Genomic DNA, 21,573 nt, shown 5'->3' on the forward strand with positions numbered 1-21,573 from the left:
AGCAGTGCAAGCTTCTCTCCCTCACAGGACAGATACAGTATCGGCATCAGGTGTGCCAACTACCCCCTCACAGAACAGGTACGACTTGGACATTAGCAGTGCAAGCTTCTCTCCCTCACAGGACAGATACAGTATCGGCATCAGGTGTGCCAACTACCCCCTCACAGAACAGGTACCACAGGGACATTAGCAGTGCAAGCTTCTCTCCCTCACAGGACAGATACAGTATCGGCACCAGGTGTGCCAACTACCCCCTCACAGAACAGGTACCACAGGGACATTAGCAGTGCAAGCTTCTCTCATCCCAGAACAGATACGGCATCGGCATCAGGTGTGCCAACTACCCCCTCACAGAACAGGTACCACTTGGACATTAGCAGTGCAAGCTTCTCTCCCTCACAGGGCAGATACAGCATCAGCATCAGGTGTGCCAACTACCCCCTCACAGAACAGGTACCACAGGGACATTAGCAGTGCAAGCTTCTCTCATCCCAGAACAGATACGGCATCGGCATCAGGTGTGCCAACTACCCCCTCACAGAACAGGTACCACAGGGACATTAGTAGTGCAAACTTCTCTCATCCCAGAACAGATACGGCATCGGCATCAGGTGTGCCAACTACCCCCTCACAGAACAGGTACGACTTGGACATTAGCAGTGCAAGCTTCTCTCCCTCACAGGACAGATACAGTATCGGCATCAGGTGTGCCAACTACCCCCTCACAGAACAGGTACCACAGGGACATTAGCAGTGCAAGCTTCTCTCCCTCACAGGACAGATACAGTATCGGCATCAGCTGTGCCAACTACCCCCTCACAGAACAGGTACCACAGGGACATTAGTAGTGCAAGCTTCTCTCCCTCACAGGACAGATACAGTATCGGCATCAGGTGTGCCAACTACCCCCTCACAGAACAGGTACCACAGGGACATTAGTAGTGCAAGCTTCTCTCCCTCACATCACAGATACAGTATCGGCATCAGCTGTGCCAACTACCCCCTCACAGAACAGGTACCACTTGGACATTAGTAGTGCAAGCTTCTCTCCCTCACAGGACAGATACAGTATCGGCATCAGGTGTGCCAACCACCCCCTCACAGAACAGGTACCACAGGGGCATTAGCAGTGCAAGCTTCTCTCCCTCACAGGGCAGATACAGCATCGGCATCAGGTGTGCCAACTACCCCCTCACAGAACAGGTACCACAGGGACATTAGTAGTGCAAGCTTCTCTCCCTCACAGGGCAGATACAGTATCGGCATCAGGTGTGCCAACTACCCCCTCACAGAACAGGTACCACAGGGACATTAGCAGTGCAAGCTTCTCTCCCTCACAGGACAGATACAGTATCGGCATCAGGTGTGCCAACTACCCCCTCACAGAACAGGTACCACAGGGACATTAGCAGTGCAAGCTTCTCTCATCCCAGAACAGATACGGCATCGGCATCAGGTGTGCCAACTACCCTGTCCCGGGGGCTCAGGAAGGATTGGAGGTTCGACCACTGGAGTGGGAGGGGCAGGCTCAAAGAGAAACACTGGGGCTTTGATTAAAGGTTTTAAGGAGGGCTTTATTGTTATATACGTTTTCTTCATGAACAGGTAAGTAGTCTTTAGTCTCTGGGTATCGCTGAATGCCGCGGTGCCTTCTGGTCGTGGAAGTCTTTATCTTGATACGTCTCAACAACAGGATTCCACGTGGTACCGGAAAGACAAAGGAAATCAAGAGAAGGCGAATTACTGCCTGCACTCTGGTTGGACACACACAAGGACCGGGAGTGAGGGACACGCAAACCCCGTGAAGTGCTCCAGTTAACAACGGGAGTGACGGAAGGTGCTCGTGCTCAGGGAAGGGTTTGGTTGCAGGAAGTGTTACACCGGGGGCTGTCTCCGCCTCCCAACCCAACCCGCGACCCGGCCCCGTACCTCTTTAAGCCACGCTCCTCCCGTGGGCGCGTGGCAGGGCGACTCGTCCGACCGTTGGCCTCCTGGCTTGTCGTTTCCGTCTGCTTCTCTTCCTGGACTTGGTTCCGCGCTGCTCTCCTCCTCGATCTCCTCCGCGGGGGAAACGCCGTTCGTCCTCGATGCCGTGCTTCCTGCTTTTGTCGTCACTAGGGGCGTGACTCCACAATCCCAGCCGTCGGCCTTAAAGGAGCCGTATACATTCACGCCTGATGGCCATTCCGTGTCGGGGTCTCCTTCTTCCTCACGCCACGTAGATGTCTGCGGCTGTTGAGACAAGACGCAAGGTGAAAGGTGGGTGGCGCACCACCAGTCTTTATATTCAGAGGTCTCTTGACAGTCAGACCCGTGACACACCTCCCCCCCTGGCATCTCCCGATCGGGGAGAGGAAACACCCGGGATAAAAAGTCTGCATTTGCATTGTCTCTTCCTTTGCGATGTTGCACGGTAAATGCATAGGGTTGTAAGGACAGAAACCATCGTAACACCCGGGGGTTGTGGCTACTATTTCGGTGCATCCACTTCAGGGGAGCGTGGTCTGTATGTAGAACAAAGGGCTTGCCCTCCAGGTAGTACTTTAATTTGTCAATTGCCCATTTGATTGCCAAGGCCTCCTTTTCGATGGTAGAGTATCGGCACTCCCTGGGGAACAATTTCCTACTGACGTATAGGATCGGATGTTCAACGCCTTCTTTGACTTGTGATAGTACCGCACCTATCCCCTGATTAGAAGCGTCCGTGGACAACACAAATGGTTTGCTGTGATCCGGTGATATCAAAACAGGAGCCGTTGTCATCGTGGACTTAAGAAGGTGAAAAGCCTGTGAGGCCTCTCTCGATGGGTTACTAAATTCCTTGGCCTTGACGTCTTTGCGGAGCAGATTGGTTAAGGGGGCTGCCAACTCTGCAAAGCCTGGTATAAAGCGCCTGTAATAACCCACCAGGCCAAGAAAGGCTCTAAGGTCCCTTTTGTTATTGGGGAACGGGACTGCTGCTATTGCTCTTACTTTTTCGCTTTGGGGAGCGATGGTACCTTCACCCAACACGTAGCCCAGGTATTTCACACTTTGAAAAGCTGCTCGCGATTTTCTTGCATTGATGTGTAGTCCAGCTGTTTGTAGGGCTCCCAGAATGGTTTGTAAGTGTCTCAAATGTTCCTTCCAGTTCTGACTGTAAATGACTATGTCATCTAAGTAAGCTGAACTAAAGTGTGAATAGGGTTGTAAGACTTTGTTCATCAGGCGCTGAAATGTTGCCGGGGCGCCGTGTAATCCGAAAGGCAGGACGGTGAACTCAAAAGCACCTTCATCCGTTACAAACGCTGTTTTTTTTCTATCTTCCTCCCGAAGGGGGACCTGCCAATACCCCTTCGTGAGGTCAATGGTGGTGATAAATTTGGCGTCTCCAATTTTTTCAATCAAGTCATCGACTCGAGGAATCGGATACGTATCAAAATGCGAGACAGCATTTAATGCCCGAAAGTCCATACAAAACCTTTTAGTGCCATCAGGTTTAGGAATTAGAACAATCGGGGATGACCAAGGACTCTGGGAAGGGCGTATGATGCCCAAGTCGAGCATGTCCTGTACTTCCTTCCGTACAATCTCTTTTCTTGCTGCGGGAATTCGATATGGTCTTTGTTTTACCACTTCGCCAGGAAGAGTTTCGATGCAGTGCTCTGCTAACTCTGTCCTTCCTGGTAGGTCGGAAAACACTGCTGTATACGGGGTTAGAGACTCTGTTAACTCCTGCTTTTCCTGGGGAGTCAGCTCTGGGTTCACCACCAACTGTTCTAGAGTAGAGACATCCATCTGCCCTACGAAGTGTCCCACCCGGGGTAGGGGTCCCAACCACTCTTTCAAGAGATTGATGTGGTAGATTTGTGATTTGTGAGGGGTTAACCGGAGTCTATACGTAGTGTTTCCGATTTTTTCCGTGATCTGATATGGGCCTTGCCACTCATGTTTATTCTTAGTACTGATGGACGGCAGTAGCACTAGAGCCCATTTTCCTACGTCCAGGGATCTTAATCTTTTCCCTTTGTCATAAGATTTCTTGTATCTCTCATGTTGATGCTCCATAGAGGTATAGGCGAGTTCTCTTAATTTACCAAGTCTAGTTCGGAGCTGAGAGGTATATTCCAACATGGATTTTTGCTCCTGGGACGTTTCGTTTTCCCACATCTCTTTAGTGATGTCTAGGAGACTCCGGGGCATCCTCCCATACAGTAACTCAAACGATGAGCACCCTAGGCTACTTTGCTTTTGTGCTCTTATCACATAAAGGGCGATAGGTAGGAGCCGATCCCAGGCGGGCCCTTCCGCCGTCAGCATTTTCTTTAGTGTTTGTTTCAGAGTCTGGTTGTATCTTTCCACCAAACCATCGGTTTGGGGATGATACACTGAGGTTTTCAAGTGTTTTATGTCCAGTGAGGCACACACCTCCTTCATTAATTTTGAGGTGAAGGGAGTCCCCTGGTCGGTCAACACTTCTTTAGGAAAACCAACCCTGCTGAAAAGTTCCACGAATTTTTCAGCGATGGCCGCCGTGGTAGTGTTCTTTAAGGGGAAAGCCTCAACAAACCGAGTGGCATAGTCCACGATTACCAATGCATATAGAAAGCCTCTCCCCGTCTTTGGTAGGGGCCCTATCAGATCCATGCCCACTCGCTCGAAGGGGACACCAATTAAGGGCATCCTTTGTAGGGGGGCAGCCGGAGGGCGCTGTGTGTTTCTACGTTGACAGACCTCGCACCGGGCACAGAATTCTTGAACATCTTTGTAAATACCCGGCCAATAGAAGTTGCGCAGGATACAGTCAGTGGTTTTTTCCTTGCCGGCATGTCCTGCCATCAAGTGGGCATGTGCAAAGAATAGCACTTGTTCTCTAAAAGACTGGGGAACCAATAGCTGCATTTCTGCTTCTTGGTTGGCTTGTCTGTATAACAAATCGTTTTTGATCAAAAAGCGGGGAAATACTGGAGCGGTCTGATTGTCTGAGCTATGGGCGATTTCCCAGGCGTTGAAAAGGGATTTGTCTTCAGCCTGAGCAAATCTGAAACTGCGATCAATAACCCAGGGTTCGGGGGATAGGTAGGATGGTATATGCACCCCACTCCTGGTTGTGGACAGGTGTTCCTTAAATAGGGACAGGAATTCTGGATTGTCGGTCCCCAGGATCATATCTTCAGGCAGGGAATCAACTACCCCTACGCTAACAGTACAGGGGTCCCTATCCTGCGGTGTGAGAGTGATGGAGGCCACGGGGTAAGGCTTCACGTCCCCATGGACGCACCTGATATACACGGGAGTCTTATGATTCATCTGATCCGGGGTTACGAACCTGGACTGTACCACAGATTGCCTGCACCCTGAGTCTAACAATGCTTTCAATTGGAACCCATTCATCTTTATACTCACGTAAAACGTGCTGCCCATTTCGGCCGAATACATCACAGTCCGGGGCAGATACCCCACCTCCATGGGTTCCTCATGGCTCTTCCTTTTGGGACACATCCTGGTGATGTGGCCCCACTCGCCACATTCGAAACACTGTGGTCCTTTTGTTGGAGGAACCATCATACCGGGAGGTCTGTAGGGTCGGGGAGCCTCGAGTACTGGTTTTGGCCTTTTGTCCGTTTTGATGGTAGGAGTACCTTTGGAGGTTTTTTCTGGTTCCCACGGTATAGACTTGGGTTGGGCCCTGGCATATTGGGATGCCATCTCTATGGCTTGTTCTACTGTCAGGCCAACATGCTGTTTGAGCCAACGCTGGGTCGCATATGGTAACGCCTCCATAAACTGCTCTACATAGACTTTATTCAGTATTTCTTCCTTTGTACATACATCAGGGCGAAGCCATTTGTCCGCCGCCATTTTTAGCCTGAAGAACAATGTTTTTGGGTTTTCCCCAGGAACCCCTTTCTCTTTGCGGAAGCGGACTCTATAGGCCTCCTGGTCCAAACCTAGATGGTCCAATATGACCATTTTAATAGTCGCATAAGGGGTTGTCCCCAGGGGATTCGCCGCTTGATATGCAGATTGGGCTTCGGCAGTCAGGAGAGGGGCGAGAAAGAACGGCCATTTTTCTTCGGGCCAGCTCATAGCCCGAGCCGCCCTTTCAAAGTTTACCAAAAAGGCGTCAGGATCCTCACCGGGTACATATTTTTGTAGGGCCATTCCTGACGGATGTGGCGTGTGTACACGTCCTTCGCCCGTGGCTGCCTGTTGGACAGAGGGTATGGACTTAAGACCCTCTACGTGTGCGGTCATTGTTTTAGTAAAAAGTTCTCGGTCCGCTTGTGCAATGGACAGCTGGTTCTCCACGGCCCATTCTAACTTCTCCTGCCCCTTTATGAGGTGGTCTATCAGGGTCTCCATCTTGATCTCACTGATGGATGATGAAGTGAATCCCACTTCTGACACCAATTGTCCCGGGGGCTCAGGAAGGATTGGAGGTTCGACCACTGGAGTGGGAGGGGCAGGCTCAAAGAGAAACACTGGGGCTTTGATTAAAGGTTTTAAGGAGGGCTTTATTGTTATATACGTTTTCTTCATGAACAGGTAAGTAGTCTTTAGTCTCTGGGTATCGCTGAATGCCGCGGTGCCTTCTGGTCGTGGAAGTCTTTATCTTGATACGTCTCAACAACAGGATTCCACGTGGTACCGGAAAGACAAAGGAAATCAAGAGAAGGCGAATTACTGCCTGCACTCTGGTTGGACACACACAAGGACCGGGAGTGAGGGACACGCAAACCCCGTGAAGTGCTCCAGTTAACAACGGGAGTGACGGAAGGTGCTCGTGCTCAGGGAAGGGTTTGGTTGCAGGAAGTGTTACACCGGGGGCTGTCTCCGCCTCCCAACCCAACCCGCGACCCGGCCCCGTACCTCTTTAAGCCACGCTCCTCCCGTGGGCGCGTGGCAGGGCGACTCGTCCGACCGTTGGCCTCCTGGCTTGTCGTTTCCGTCTGCTTCTCTTCCTGGACTTGGTTCCGCGCTGCTCTCCTCCTCGATCTCCTCCGCGGGGGAAACGCCGTTCGTCCTCGATGCCGTGCTTCCTGCTTTTGTCGTCACTAGGGGCGTGACTCCACAATCCCAGCCGTCGGCCTTAAAGGAGCCGTATACATTCACGCCTGATGGCCATTCCGTGTCGGGGTCTCCTTCTTCCTCACGCCACGTAGATGTCTGCGGCTGTTGAGACAAGACGCAAGGTGAAAGGTGGGTGGCGCACCACCAGTCTTTATATTCAGAGGTCTCTTGACAGTCAGACCCGTGACATACCCCCTCACAGAACAGGTACCACTTGGACATTAGCAGTGCAAGCTTCTCTCCCTCACAGGGCAGATACAGTATTGGCATCAGGTGTGCCAACTACCCCCTCACAGAACAGGTACCACAGGGGCATTAGCAGTGCAAGCTTCTCTCCCTCACAGGGCAGATACAGTATCGGCATCAGGTGTGCCAACTACCTCTTCACAGAACAGGTACCACAGAGACATTAGCAGTGCAAGCTTCTCTCCCTCACAGGGCAGATACAGTATCGGCATCAGGTGTGCCAACTACCCCCTCACAGAACAGGTACCACAGGGACATTAGCAGTGCAAGCTTCTCTCATCCCAGAACAGATACGGCATCGGCATCAGGTGTGCCAACTACCCCCTCACAGAACAGGTACCACAGGGACATTAGCAGTGCAAGCTTCTCTCCCTCACAGGACAGATACAGTATCGGCATCAGGTGTGCCAACTACCCCCTCACAGAACAGGTACCACAGGGACATTAGTAGTGCAAGCTTCTCTCCCTCACAGGACAGATACAGTATCGGCATCAGGTGTGCCAACTACCCCCTCACAGAACAGGTATCACAGGGACATTAGCAGTGCAAGCTTCTCTCCCTCACAGGGCCGATACAGTATCGGCATCAGGTGTGCCAACTACCCCCTCACAGAACAGGTACCACTTGGACATTAGCAGTGCAAGCTTCTCTCATCCCAGAACAGCATCAGCTGTGCCAACCAACCCCTCACAGAACAGGTACCACAGGGGCATTAGCAGTGCAAGCTTCTCTCCCTCACAGGGCAGATACAGCATCGGCATCAGGTGTGCCAACTACCCCCTCACAGAACAGGTACCACAGGGACATTAGTAGTGCAAGCTTCTCTCCCTCACAGGACAGATACAGTATCGGCATCAGGTGTGCCAACTACCCCCTCACAGAACAGGTACCACAGGGACATTAGTAGTGCAAGCTTCTCTCCCTCACAGGGCAGATACAGTATCGGCATCAGGTGTGCCAACTACCCCCTCACAGAACAGGTACCACAGGGACATTAGCAGTGCAAGCTTCTCTCCCTCACAGGACAGATACAGTATCGGCATCAGGTGTGCCAACTACCCCCTCACAGAACAGGTACCACAGGGACATTAGCAGTGCAAGCTTCTCTCATCCCAGAACAGATACGGCATCGGCATCAGGTGTGCCAACTACCCCCTCACAGAACAGGTACCACTTGGACATTAGCAGTGCAAGCTTATCTCCCTCACAGGACAGATACAGTATCGGCATCAGGTGTGCCAGCTACCCCCTCACAGAACAGGTACCACAGGGACATTAGTAGTGCAAGCTTCTCTCCCTCACAGGGCAGATACAGTATCGGCATCAGGTGTGCCAACTACCCCCTCACAGAACAGGTACCACAGGGACATTAGCAGTGCAAGCTTCTCTCATCCCAGAACAGATACGGCATCGGCATCAGGTGTGCCAACTACCCCCTCACAGAACAGGTACCACAGGGACATTAGCAGTGCAAGCTTCTCTCCCTCACAGGACAGATACAGTATCGGCATCAGGTGTGCCAACTACCCCCTCACAGAACAGGTACCACTTGGACATTAGTAGTGCAAGCTTCTCTCCCTCACAGGACAGATACAGTATCGGCATCAGGTGTGCCAACTACCCCCTCACAGAACAGGTACCACAGGGACATTAGCAGTGCAAGCTTCTCTCACTCACAGGGCCGATACAGTATCGGCATCAGGTGTGCCAACTACCCCCTCACAGAACAGGTACCACTTGGACATTAGCAGTGCAAGCTTCTCTCATCCCAGAACAGATACGGCATCGGCATCAGGTGTGCCAACTACCCCCTCACAGAACAGGTACCACTTGGACATTAGCAGTGCAAGCTTCTCTCCCTCACAGGGCAGATACAGTATCGGCATCAGGTGTGCCAACTACCCCCTCACAGAACAGGTACCACTTGGACATTAGCAGTGCAAGCTTCTCTCATCCCAGAACAGATACGGCATCGGCATCCGGTGTGCCAACTACCCCCTCACAGAACAGGTACCACTTGGACATTAGCAGTGCAAGCTTCTCTCCCTCACAGGGCAGATACAGTATCGGCATCAGGTGTGCCAACTACCCCCTCACAGAACAGGTACGACTTGGACATTAGCAGTGCAAGCTTCTCTCATCCCAGAACAGATACGGCATCGGCATCAGGTGTGCCAGCTACCCCCTCACAGAACAGGTACCACAGGGACATTAGCAGTGCAAGCTTCTCTCCCTTACAGGGCAGATACAGTATCGGCATCAGCTGTGCCAACTACCCCCTCAGAGAACAGGTACCACAGGGACATTAGTAGTGCAAGCTTCTCTCATCCCAGAACAGATACGGCATCGGCATCAGGTGTGCCAACTACCCCCTCACAGAACAGGTATGACTTGGACATTAGTAGTGCAAGCTTCTCTCCCTCACAGGACAGATACAGTATCGGCATCAGGTGTGCCAACTACCCCCTCACAGAACAGGTACCACAGGGACATTAGCAGTGCAAGCTTCTCTCCCTCACAGGACAGATACAGTATCGGCATCAGGTGTGCCAACTACCCCCTCACAGAACAGGTACCACAGGGACATTAGCAGTGCAAGCTTCTCTCATCCCAGAACAGATACGGCATCGGCATCAGGTGTGCCAACTACCCCCTCACAGAACAGGTACCACTTGGACATTAGCAGTGCAAGCTTCTCTCCCTCACAGGGCAGATACAGCATCAGCATCAGGTGTGCCAACTACCCCCTCACAGAACAGGTACCACAGGGACATTAGTAGTGCAAACTTCTCTCATCCCAGAACAGATACGGCATCGGCATCAGGTGTGCCAACTACCCCCTCACAGAACAGGTACGACTTGGACATTAGCAGTGCAAGCTTCTCTCCCTCACAGGACAGATACAGTATCGGCATCAGGTGTGCCAACTACCCCCTCACAGAACAGGTACCACAGGGACATTAGCAGTGCAAACTTCTCTCCCTCACAGGACAGATACAGTATCGGCATCAGCTGTGCCAACTACCCCCTCACAGAACAGGTACCACAGGGACATTAGTAGTGCAAGCTTCTCTCCCTCACACGACAGATACAGTATCGGCATCAGGTGTGCCAACTACCCCCTCACAGAACAGGTACCACAGGGACATTAGTAGTGCAAGCTTCTCTCCCTCACATCACAGATACAGTATCGGCATCAGCTGTGCCAACTACCCCCTCACAGAACAGGTACCACAGGGACATTAGCAGTGCAAGCTTCTCTCATCCCAGAACAGCATCAGCTGTGCCAACCACCCCCTCACAGAACAGGTACCACAGGGGCATTAGCAGTGCAAGCTTCTCTCCCTCACAGGGCAGATACAGCATCGGCATCAGGTGTGCCAACTACCCCCTCACAGAACAGGTACCACAGGGACATTAGTAGTGCAAGCTTCTCTCCCTCACAGGACAGATACAGTATCGGCATCAGGTGTGCCAACTACCCCCTCACAGAACAGGTACCACAGGGACATTAGTAGTGCAAGCTTCTCTCCCTCACAGGGCAGATACAGTATCGGCATCAGGTGTGCCAACTACCCCCTCACAGAACAGGTACCACAGGGACATTAGCAGTGCAAGCTTCTCTCCCTCACAGGACAGATACAGTATCGGCATCAGGTGTGCCAACTACCCCCTCACAGAACAGGTACCACAGGGACATTAGCAGTGCAAGCTTCTCTCCCTCACAGGACAGATACAGTATCGGCATCAGGTGTGCCAACTACCTCCTCACAGAACAGGTACCACAGGGACATTAGCAGTGCAAGCTTCTCTCCCTCACAGGGCCGATACAGTATCGGCATCAGGTGTGCCAACTACCCCCTCACAGAACAGGTACCACTTGGACATTAGCAGTGCAAGCTTCTCTCATCCCAGAACAGCATCAGCTGTGCCAACCACCCCCTCACAGAACAGGTACCACAGGGGCATTAGCAGTGCAAGCTTCTCTCCCTCACAGGGCAGATACAGTATCGGCATCAGGTGTGCCAACTACCCCCTCACAGAACAGGTACCACAGGGACATTAGTAGTGCAAGCTTCTCTCCCTCCCAGAGCAGATACAGTATCGGCATCAGGTGTGCCAACTACCCCCTCACAGAACAGGTACCACAGGGACATTAGCAGTGCAAGCTTCTCTCCCTCACAGGACAGATACAGTATCGGCATCAGGTGTGCCAACTACCCCCTCACAGAACAGGTACCACAGGGACATTAGCAGTGCAAGCTTCTCTCATCCCAGAACAGATACGGCATCGGCATCAGGTGTGCCAACTACCCCCTCACAGAACAGGTACCACTTGGACATTAGCAGTGCAAGCTTCTCTCCCTCACAGGACAGATACAGTATCGGCATCAGGTGTGCCAGCTACCCCCTCACAGAACAGGTACCACAGGGACATTAGTAGTGCAAGCTTCTCTCCCTCACAGGGCAGATACAGTATCGGCATCAGGTGTGCCAACTACCCCCTCACAGAACAGGTACCACAGGGACATTAGCAGTGCAAGCTTCTCTCATCCCAGAACAGATACGGCATCGGCATCAGGTGTGCCAACTACCCCCTCACAGAACAGGTACCACTTGGACATTAGTAGTGCAAGCTTCTCTCCCTCACAGGACAGATACAGTATCGGCATCAGGTGTGCCAACTACCCCCTCACAGAACAGGTACCACTTGGACATTAGTAGTGCAAGCTTCTCTCCCTCACAGGACAGATACAGTATCGGCATCAGGTGTGCCAACTACCCCCTCACAGAACAGGTACCACAGGGACATTAGCAGTGCAAGCTTCTCTCCCTCACAGGGCCGATACAGTATCGGCATCAGGTGTGCCAACTACCCCCTCACAGAACAGGTACCACTTGGACATTAGCAGTGCAAGCTTCTCTCATCCCAGAACAGATACGGCATCGGCATCAGGTGTGCCAACTACCCCCTCACAGAACAGGTACCACTTGGACATTAGCAGTGCAAGCTTCTCTCCCTCACAGGGCAGATACAGTATCGGCATCAGGTGTGCCAACTACCCCCTCACAGAACAGGTACGACTTGGACATTAGCAGTGCAAGCTTCTCTCATCCCAGAACAGATACGGCATCGGCATCAGGTGTGCCAGCTACCCCCTCACAGAACAGGTACCACAGGGACATTAGCAGTGCAAGCTTCTCTCCCTTACAGGGCAGATACAGTATCGGCATCAGCTGTGCCAACTACCCCCTCACAGAACAGGTACCACAGGGACATTAGTAGTGCAAGCTTCTCTCATCCCAGAACAGATACGGCATCGGCATCAGGTGTGCCAACTACCCCCTCACAGAACAGGTATGACTTGGACATTAGTAGTGCAAGCTTCTCTCCCTCACAGGACAGATACAGTATTGGCATCAGGTGTGCCAACTACCCCCTCACAGAACAGGTACCACAGGGACATTAGCAGTGCAAGCTTCTCTCCCTCACAGGACAGATACAGTATCGGCATCAGGTGTGCCAACTACCCCCTCACAGAACAGGTACCACAGGGACATTAGCAGTGCAAGCTTCTCTCCCTTACAGGGCAGATACAGTATCGGCATCAGCTGTGCCAACTACCCCCTCACAGAACAGGTACCACAGGGACATTAGTAGTGCAAGCTTCTCTCCCTCACAGGACAGATACAGTATCTGCATCAGGTGTGCCAACTACCCCCTCACAGAACAGGTACCACAGGGACATTAGCAGTGCAAGCTTCTCTCATCCCAGAACAGCATTGGCTGTGCCAACTACCCCCTCACAGAACAGGTACCACAGGGACATTAGCAGTAAAGCTTCTCTCCCTCACAGGACAGATACAGCATCGGCATCAGCTGTGCCAACTACCCTCTCTCAGACCCGGTCTGACAAGGGCAACAAGCGGTGCAAGCTTCCCTTCCTCGCAGAACTGGTACTACATAGGAATAAGGAGTACAAGCAGCCCTTACCCATTATTTGAATATAGCTCAGGGCTCAATAGTGCAAGGTTCCTTCCTTCACAGAACATGTCCAGCTTAGGCGTCCGCATTGGAAGCTCCCTCTCTCACAAAGCCGCACAGCATCAGCAGTGAAAACTCCCCTCCGTTAGAGAAAACTCTCATGATGGGCATCATTTGGGCAGGTATGTCAGCCCTTCAGAACTGGTACAGCATAGACCTCAGCAGTGCAAGCTTCCATCCTCACAGAACAGGTACAGGAGAGACCTCAGCAGTGCAAGCTTCCATCCTCACAGAACAGGTACAGGAGAGACCTCAGCAGTGCAAGCTTCCATCCTCACAGAACAGGTACAGGAGAGACCTCAGCAGTGCAAGCTTCCATCCTCACAGAACAGGTACAGCATTAGCAGGGCCAACTACTACCTCACTGTACAGATATGACAGATATGACAAGAGCAACAGTGGTGCACAATTCAAGCACACAGAATTATACCACATGGGCATCAGTATGGCAAGTTTGCCCCATCACAAAAAGTACAGCATGGGAATCAGTAAAGGTGGCTTCCATCCATCACATAAAAGACACAGCATAGCATCGGCAGAGGCACCCCGCCCACCAGAACAGATGGTGCATAAGCATCAGCAATGCAAGCTCTATTGCGCGCACTATAGAGGTGCAGCATGGGCACCGGTACGCCACGCTTGCCTTACTCACAGAATTAGTAAAGAAGAGCTATAACATGAGCATCAGTAATGCAAGCTGCCTTCCCTCCCAGAACAGGTACAGTACAGCTTCAGTATGGAAAACGTCCCTCTCACAGGTCACACGCATCAGTGTGTGCTTCACTCCCTCCCAGAACAGGTACGGTACAGCCTCAGCGAAACTAGGCCTAAGAGAGAACGACCACTGCTGGAACTGTAACAGCGCAACAGGGGACCTAGCCCATCTAATCTTCTACTGCAGCAAGGTCAAGAAATTTTGGGATAAAGTGTTTGACTTTACTAACAAGACACTAGACTGCACCATCAAACAAGAGTTTAGTACTTTAACCACAGCAAACCTCAACACCGACGTTACCTCACAACAAGACAGAAACCTTCTCGACTTCCTCCTAACTAGTGCAACAAAGACAGTACTAGCCAAGTGTAAAGACACCACCAAGGCCACCTTCAAGGGTTGGCTAAATTGGGTAACGTTCTTAAGAGGAGCCAACAGCACTGCATTAAGGCACACACCTTGGAGAACACCCAACAGAGATATGTGGTCACCACTGGATAGCTTCCTAGACCCGTACAAACCACCCTAGACAACCAAATAGCGATAATCACACACAGTGCTAGACGGCCGATCCTCAACCAGCCACCAAACAATTATATGTTATATGTTCATGTTATATGTTTAAAAATAGACAAAGGGCGAAAATAAGAGGTCCGTTGCAATGAAGCCATGAAGACGACCAACCGAGCGGGACATTTAATCAGCCACCCAATAGCCATACACAAAACGCTTTTATGTAATTTATGTACTCCAAATGGATCAGCGATTTGCTCTAATTGCCTTAATTGTTATATGTTTTATATGTAACCGGTCATGAAAAACAATAAAAAAATATATATTTAAAATAAAACTTCCAGCTCACAGGTCATGAGCATGAGCAGTGTATGCTTCACTACTTCGCAGAACAGGTACAGTACAGTATCATTAGGGACAACGTCCCTCTCACATAAGGTCGTGCACATCAGCAGGGTACTCTTCTGTCCCTCACAGAGCTAGTACAGTACAGCATCAGTAGAAAAATCTTCCCTCTAACAAAGTTGTGCACATCAGCAGGGTACTTTTCTCTCCATCACAGAGTTAGTACAATACAGCATCATTGTGAAATCTTTCCTCTCACAGAGTTCCATGCACAACAGCAGAGTTCACTTCACTCCCTCACAGAGACAGTGTAGCACGGACACCCATACAGGTGCAAGGGATGTGGTCAACAGTCTGCTGGGATGAGAATGGCAAAGTGGGGTTTGGGTGGGTCGGGGGGGTGGGGCTTGGGGCAGGTAAGGGGAGGTGAGGATGGCTTTGCTCCTCTTCTCTGGGTAGCTACCCTGTGTCGACATGGGAAAAGGAGGGCTTGGAATAAAAGGCATTGTTGAGGGGAGCAGGTTAAGGGGGGGAAAGGATCACTGTTGAGGATAGAATAGGAATGGGGGAGTTTGGTCCATGCAGGGGATGTGTGTGTGTGGGGGGGGGGTTCAGAAGATAAACAGTAGGGCTTGGGAGAGGTAGTACCTCAGCATGCACTCGCTACTGGTGTCCATCTGACGCCAAGACTTTTCTGACCAAAACTAATCATAAAATCATTGTATAATGAAAGCATTTCCATCTATGCATTGCAATGGAAGCAATTCATTGTCAATGCAAGGTCACGCGAGGGAATGTAAGCAGTTGTGGTAACAACTCTTTCTGCTAGTTTCTTCTACAGGGTCAATTTCTTAAAGGATAAACTCAGAAGTTTCAGCTGCTTTGTGCCGGTAGACCAAAACTTAAAAAATGCAGCCGGACCCCATACCACTTTTTAAATCTCTGTTCTTCCCTCCTCTTTTCCAGCCTTTCTTTCTTCTCGCCCATGCCTTGTCTCTTTCTCCTCTGTCCATTCTCTTCCTCCACTACCTCCACCCTCTCACCTCTTGTTTTTCTTCCTTTCACTTCTTTTCTCATCCTTTTTTCCCCCTTTTCTCTGTTGCGCACTTTTCTTTCTTTTGACTATCTTGCTATTGCTCTCACATGCTCTTTTCATCCATCTTTTCTGCGCTCACCCTGCGTTCTCAGAGCTGTTACTTTCATACTTGCTGTCCTCCGCCAGAGAGGAGATTACAGGAGTCATGTGCTGTACCTCACTGCAGTTCTGTGCAGTGCAGAGCCGGAGGCGGGTGGTAGCGTGGGTAGAAGTTTGTGAAATAGTTATTTGCGTCGCAGATGGCAAGTGCAACCTTTGCCAGCAGTTGCAAAGATGGGGGCATCTTTTTATGTGTGGTTTTTCACATGTTGGGCAGAAGTGGTGGGACCGTCACCACTTCAGCCACCAAATCTGCAGGTAGCATTTTTTCACTTTATTGTCTAGAATTAGAAATGCCACACCAACCACCTGCAGTATTCTTATTTTAATTTTATTTCATAAGCAGTTACTTATAGCGCAAGCGTGACCCAGTGGCGGTGAGTCTTTTTCCAAAAGGGTGGTTTTAAAAGAGCAGTTCGTATTTTAAGGCGTTCAAGTGAAGCTGAGAAGTTTGCACTGAGTCAAAAGATGATGATGTCAGAGGGAGAGCACGGGAGGGAGCACCATAACTACAGGCTGTAGACCATGGCCAAAAACTACCCAGTGCTTTGGGTATTGAGTTCTTCACCAACCTTGTTTTTTTCTGCATCGCTCCCCTGCACTCTGTGCTTTCTCTTCCATTCTTTTCCCTCTTTGCTTTCTTCTCCAATTGCTTCTAGCCCTGGTGTTACTTGACTCTTCCATCTCATGCTGTGATCACATCGCCTCTGTCCCATGCTCTTGTAATCCAACGAGATCATCACCAACAGCTTGCTTTCTCCTGCATCGCTCCCCTGTATCCAGTGCCTCCTCTTCCTTTCTTTTCACTCTTTCCCTATTTCTTCTTCTCCGGCTTCTAACCCTGGTGTTTCTTGACTCTTCCATCTCATACTGTGATCACATCGCCTCTGTCCCATGCTCTTGTTATCCTATGGGGTCTTCACCAACAGCTTGCTCTTTCTTGCATCACTTCCCTTCACCCTGTGCTTTCTCTTCCATTCTTTTCCCTCTCTGCCTTCTCCAATTGCTTCTAACTCTGGTGTTTCTTGACTCTCCCATCTCATACTGTGATCCCATCGCCTCTGTCCTGTGCTCTTGTTATCCAACGAGATCTTCACCAACAGCTTGCTCTTTCCCGCATCACTTCCCTTCACCCTGTGCTTTCTCTTCCATTCTTTCCCCTCTCTGCCTTCTGCTCCAGATGCTTCTATCCCTGGTTTTCCATGACTCTTCCCTCTCATAATGGGATCAGACCGCCCTTGTCAACTGCTTTTCCATTTTCAGTTTTTATGGTCCCCAAAAATGTATCCACTTATCCTTCAAAGCTGTTTAAACATTGAACCTCAGCCTATTCCTCTCAGTGATTAAACACAGAGGGGTGGGTTTCTTAGGTGTGGTAGGAATGGCGCCAATCAAAAATGCATAGAAGTAAGCCTGAGGTAAGTGAGGCGGTGCGAACAGGAGAGGTACAACCCCTAATCCTTCCAAAAGATAGACCCTGAGGTCAGCATATGATCGTCGTAAGCCTGTGTACATGCTAAAGTTCCAATGCTTATTGCAACATAGTATACATCAGAATCAAGAGCACGTGTCATGCAAAGAATTGTCAACAACAGTTGTAGTTGTATTGTTTTTCTTTAATCCAATAACTTGCCCAGCCTCTCAATGATTGTTCTTTTTCCCTCTTTCTTGGTTTTCCGTGCACCCTCTCCATCTACCTTCAACTCTTCCATCCATTTTCCTGTTCGACTCGGGCATTTATTTGTTTTTTCTGCCCTTTCCCACCTGTTGACATCTTCTCCACATTTCTTAGGTATCATCGCCTTTCTAACATTTAGGTAGCTTCACTACATTGCTGATGGTTCCCTCTTATCTCTGCCTAAACTTTTTCCCATAATTTAAGTTCAGATTCTTCAGTAGTGTGCAATATATTCCCCTAAGCGAACTTGTGCAGAATCACATGGGCTGTGTCTACACGAGCCTGTAGCGAGAGCTGCCACCACCCCGCATCCTACACTGGAGACCAGGGCCGGAAAAAGGAAAATGATAATAACATAGTTATTATCATTTTACTTTTCTTCGCTCCGGGGCTAGGTTAGGGCGGTGCTGGGGTCACAGGGAGAGGAGTGGTTTGCACATCTACCTATGACTGTTTGGCCGGCCGTCTTGGGTGACCCAAACAGTCATGCGCACTTTGCATGTTCCCCACTAGACTGTAATACACAGCCTGGTCGAGAACAAGCACAGGCTCCCAGTCCCCGTTTGAGCACTGAACCACGGCACTCAGACCAATCACAATGCTGAATTGTAGTGTTGGGATTGGCTCAGGGGAGCCTGCGTGCTTCCTGCTTCCGGGACCGAAGCTGACGAGAGACGGCGGTTGCAGATAAGTACGTGTTTTTGACCACCCCCGTTCCTTGACAGCCGCCACTGCTGGATACTTCATCTACGAGTTCATGTACAGGAAGATCTGGCCAGCCTAGATGAGGGTTCCTGTACAAGTTCCATTACTCTGCATCGGAAAGACCACTTTGAGTGCCCTTGGAGAAGGACATTATTAATGAGAGGTATCTGCTTAATGGTGATAGAGATAGTAAGGACCTGGAGCACAGGCAAGGCTACGGCAGATAAAACGAAAACCCTGGGCTTGCGTTAATCTTTAAACACTTACCCAGCTAGTGGCAACTCCTCTTCTAGGAGTACTTGCTGACAGCTGACCTGATCCCCTAAACATTTTGCATGTGAAGTAGGAACCTGATAAAAATTCATTTTGTTTCTTCCTCTCCCCACAGGACAGTCTATTCTGTGTTGCTGCAGCATTTGGCTGTTTCTTCTATTAACGAAAAGCCACTGACGTCAACGGGGCCACGCTTCAGACCTATTTTTGTGTACACATTTATATATTTATACGTACATTCATATTCTAGATGTTTATTTTTGCACTTTCTAGCAGAGGCTTTGCCAGCAGCCTTGTGTTTCGCGATTTGTCATTTAGAAATAGAAGCAGTTTTAAAGTGTTATAGATTGTTTTACTGTCCAGTTAACACATGTAAAATGCTTTGTATTTTTCTCTCTTTTCTCGTCCTTTCAAAATTCTGACACATGTATTTATTAAATGCTCTTGTATTGTGACTGATAAATGACCTAATGATGCCTAAATAAATATTTATCTGGACAGAAAGTTGCGTGAGTCGTGCATCCATGTACAGTTTTGGTGAATTATGGCTCTGTTTTAAGTCGGTAAAATGAAAGTATCGTAAACCAAATTAGTAAATTTAGCATCGGAGACACCAACCTGTGCAGCCCCCTCCCTGATGCTCTGGGTTAGTTTACTCTTGCTCGTGTATATGTATGCATAAAGTATGTACGTGTATATGGTATTTCTATAGCACAAACCTAGCCAACTTTGCTTTGAAAGAATCCTCTTGATGGGCTGTGATGGGAGTGTATGCTTAGACTCCATGGCTGTCCCCACACCGAAGGGGGATTTCGATGACATACATGTTGTGGTACCTAAAGCAAATCAACCCAATCATTAGAGACTCCTAACAGGCTGTGTGCCCCAGATTAATTGGAACAAGTCTGGAAGGCAAGTTTGTGGAGGGGTCACAGCATGCTGGTAAATGTGGCAGGATCTGATGTAGCTATCATTAGGTCTGCAGGTGCCCTCGACACTGGTTTTCATGCGGGTGAGGGTGCCCCATCAGCTAGGTGGACAGTGAGCCCCTGTTAGACATGGAATTTCTTGCTTGATCCAGGGCACGTGGCACGTTTGCTGCCCCATTGAGACTGCTAGTTAGCAGCCCACTTCAGCCGGCCTTCCAAGCCAAAGCAGTGATTACCCATCTCATTATGAAGCCAGCAGAGCATTTGAGAGAGTTGACCCTTCGAGTGTGCTTATGCACTCACCAGTACCTTGTCTTTCCGATCTTGTGGGTCATTGGCGGGTGGAGCTGGAAAAAAAGGTTTGTGGTGGACTTGAGGTTTCAGATTCAGCACAGAAGGTCCAAAAGGAGGCAATGGTTCCAATAAGGCACCCAGCCTCCCAGTGGTGGGAGCCATGTGCTAAATTAGAGGTGTGCAAAGTTGTATTCCTCTGAGCCTCGTGAAGCCTCATTGAGAATACCGAATAGTGAAGGTTTTCGCTTTGGTTCCTTTGCGTGAAGTTTGGTCTGTGGCAATAGTTCTATATGGCGTAAATCCCATTATGGAAATGCGTGTTTAAGCTTGTGAACCTTTTGCGTACCCGTTTCTTCACACGAGGCACTTGTGAAGAAAGGTTGTGCAAATCCTGCTCAGGAAATACTTGCAAGTTATGGCTGCCAACTTTTGACTCGTGTGTGGAGCAGGGCATCGCACATACACTGTCTCTGGTTCCCCACTGTTTGCTGTCAGGGCGATGCATACCATATCACCTCAAATTCCATGACACCTGCCTGGCACCAGCTGGGCCTCTGTTTTGTATTGATATATTCTATTGCTCTACCTCCATCTGTTTTGCTTTTATTGTCTTCCATCATGTCCTCTATCTTTGGCACAGAAATGAGGCAACAATCCCTTAAGCCTTGAGTGCTTTGCTTGCCTATTCCTGGAGTGCTTTCCTTGTCTTTACGGAGTCAGATTGTGGGCTGTCCTCTAAACTCCCATGCTCCTTATAGGAGGGGGGAAAGGCTGCTTGTGCCTTAGAAGAATCTGTCCCTATGCCCTGGGCACTCTCGCCCGCTGAAAATACCTGGTGTCCAATGCAAAGATTGTACCTCCGGTCTTTTAGTGGGGTTCCTTTCCACTACTCGCCACCCACCTCTCACATTCCCAGTTGAGTTCAGACTCCAGTAGGTTCCTCGTTGATTTTCACCTTAGTCCAGTATAAAACAAATGTCCCTTGTGCCCCAGCGATCATTCATCTGTTAAAATTACAACATCGTGGATATTAAGGACCTTGTTGGCCAGAACTGGTTGCAACCGGCCATCTGTGTGAGTGCTGGCTCTCTAAAACAAGAGTCTGGATAGAGGTTAACCTCATGTGTGCTCATGACGAGCTCAGCTCGTCATAACGTCCGCAACGCTCGCACGCGGGGCTAATTCCCCCGCTGTGCTGAGCGTTCCGAGGAAACGGGTGTGGCCGTGACTAGCTCAGCTCGTCATCAGCACTGCTCCACCAGGGTGCTGTGTGCGCTCCCCCAGCACAGCGGGGGAATTACCCCCGCGGCGAAGGGGTTAATACAAAGGTAACCTTTACATTGCTGGGCTCGGTGATCATGACCAACATGCTGGCCTCCCACTGACAGGCCGCCACTACTAGACTCCTAGATGCCTGATACCTGTCACACTAGATCAAAAGTAATTAGTGTTAAATGCTTTTCTTGAAACATTGATAGATTTCATTCACACTAGGAATGGTAGAAGGTGAGTAACCATGCACCTGTGCACCAGTAAGGGAGTATTGCCAACCTCACTCACCCTCCAGTCACGATGGTTAG

The 21,573-nt window shown here is 50.0% G+C and overlaps 1 protein-coding gene across 1 annotated transcript in view; it reads left to right on the plus strand.

Moving 5' to 3' along the window:
• DYNLT2B (dynein light chain Tctex-type 2B) overlaps positions 1-19,274 on the plus strand; it is a 48,048-nt gene extending 28,774 nt beyond the window's left edge. The window contains exon 5 of the mRNA XM_078665837.1: positions 18,886-19,274. Within this exon, the coding sequence (XP_078521963.1) occupies positions 18,886-18,933 (48 nt within the window). The 3' untranslated portion in view covers positions 18,934-19,274. The remainder of the gene's footprint in view (positions 1-18,885) is intronic.
• Positions 19,275-21,573: the final 2,299 nt, after the last annotated feature.

Source organism: Lissotriton helveticus, chromosome 11 (genome assembly GCF_964261635.1).
Source record: "Lissotriton helveticus chromosome 11, aLisHel1.1, whole genome shotgun sequence".
Taxonomy (NCBI): domain Eukaryota; kingdom Metazoa; phylum Chordata; class Amphibia; order Caudata; family Salamandridae; genus Lissotriton; species Lissotriton helveticus.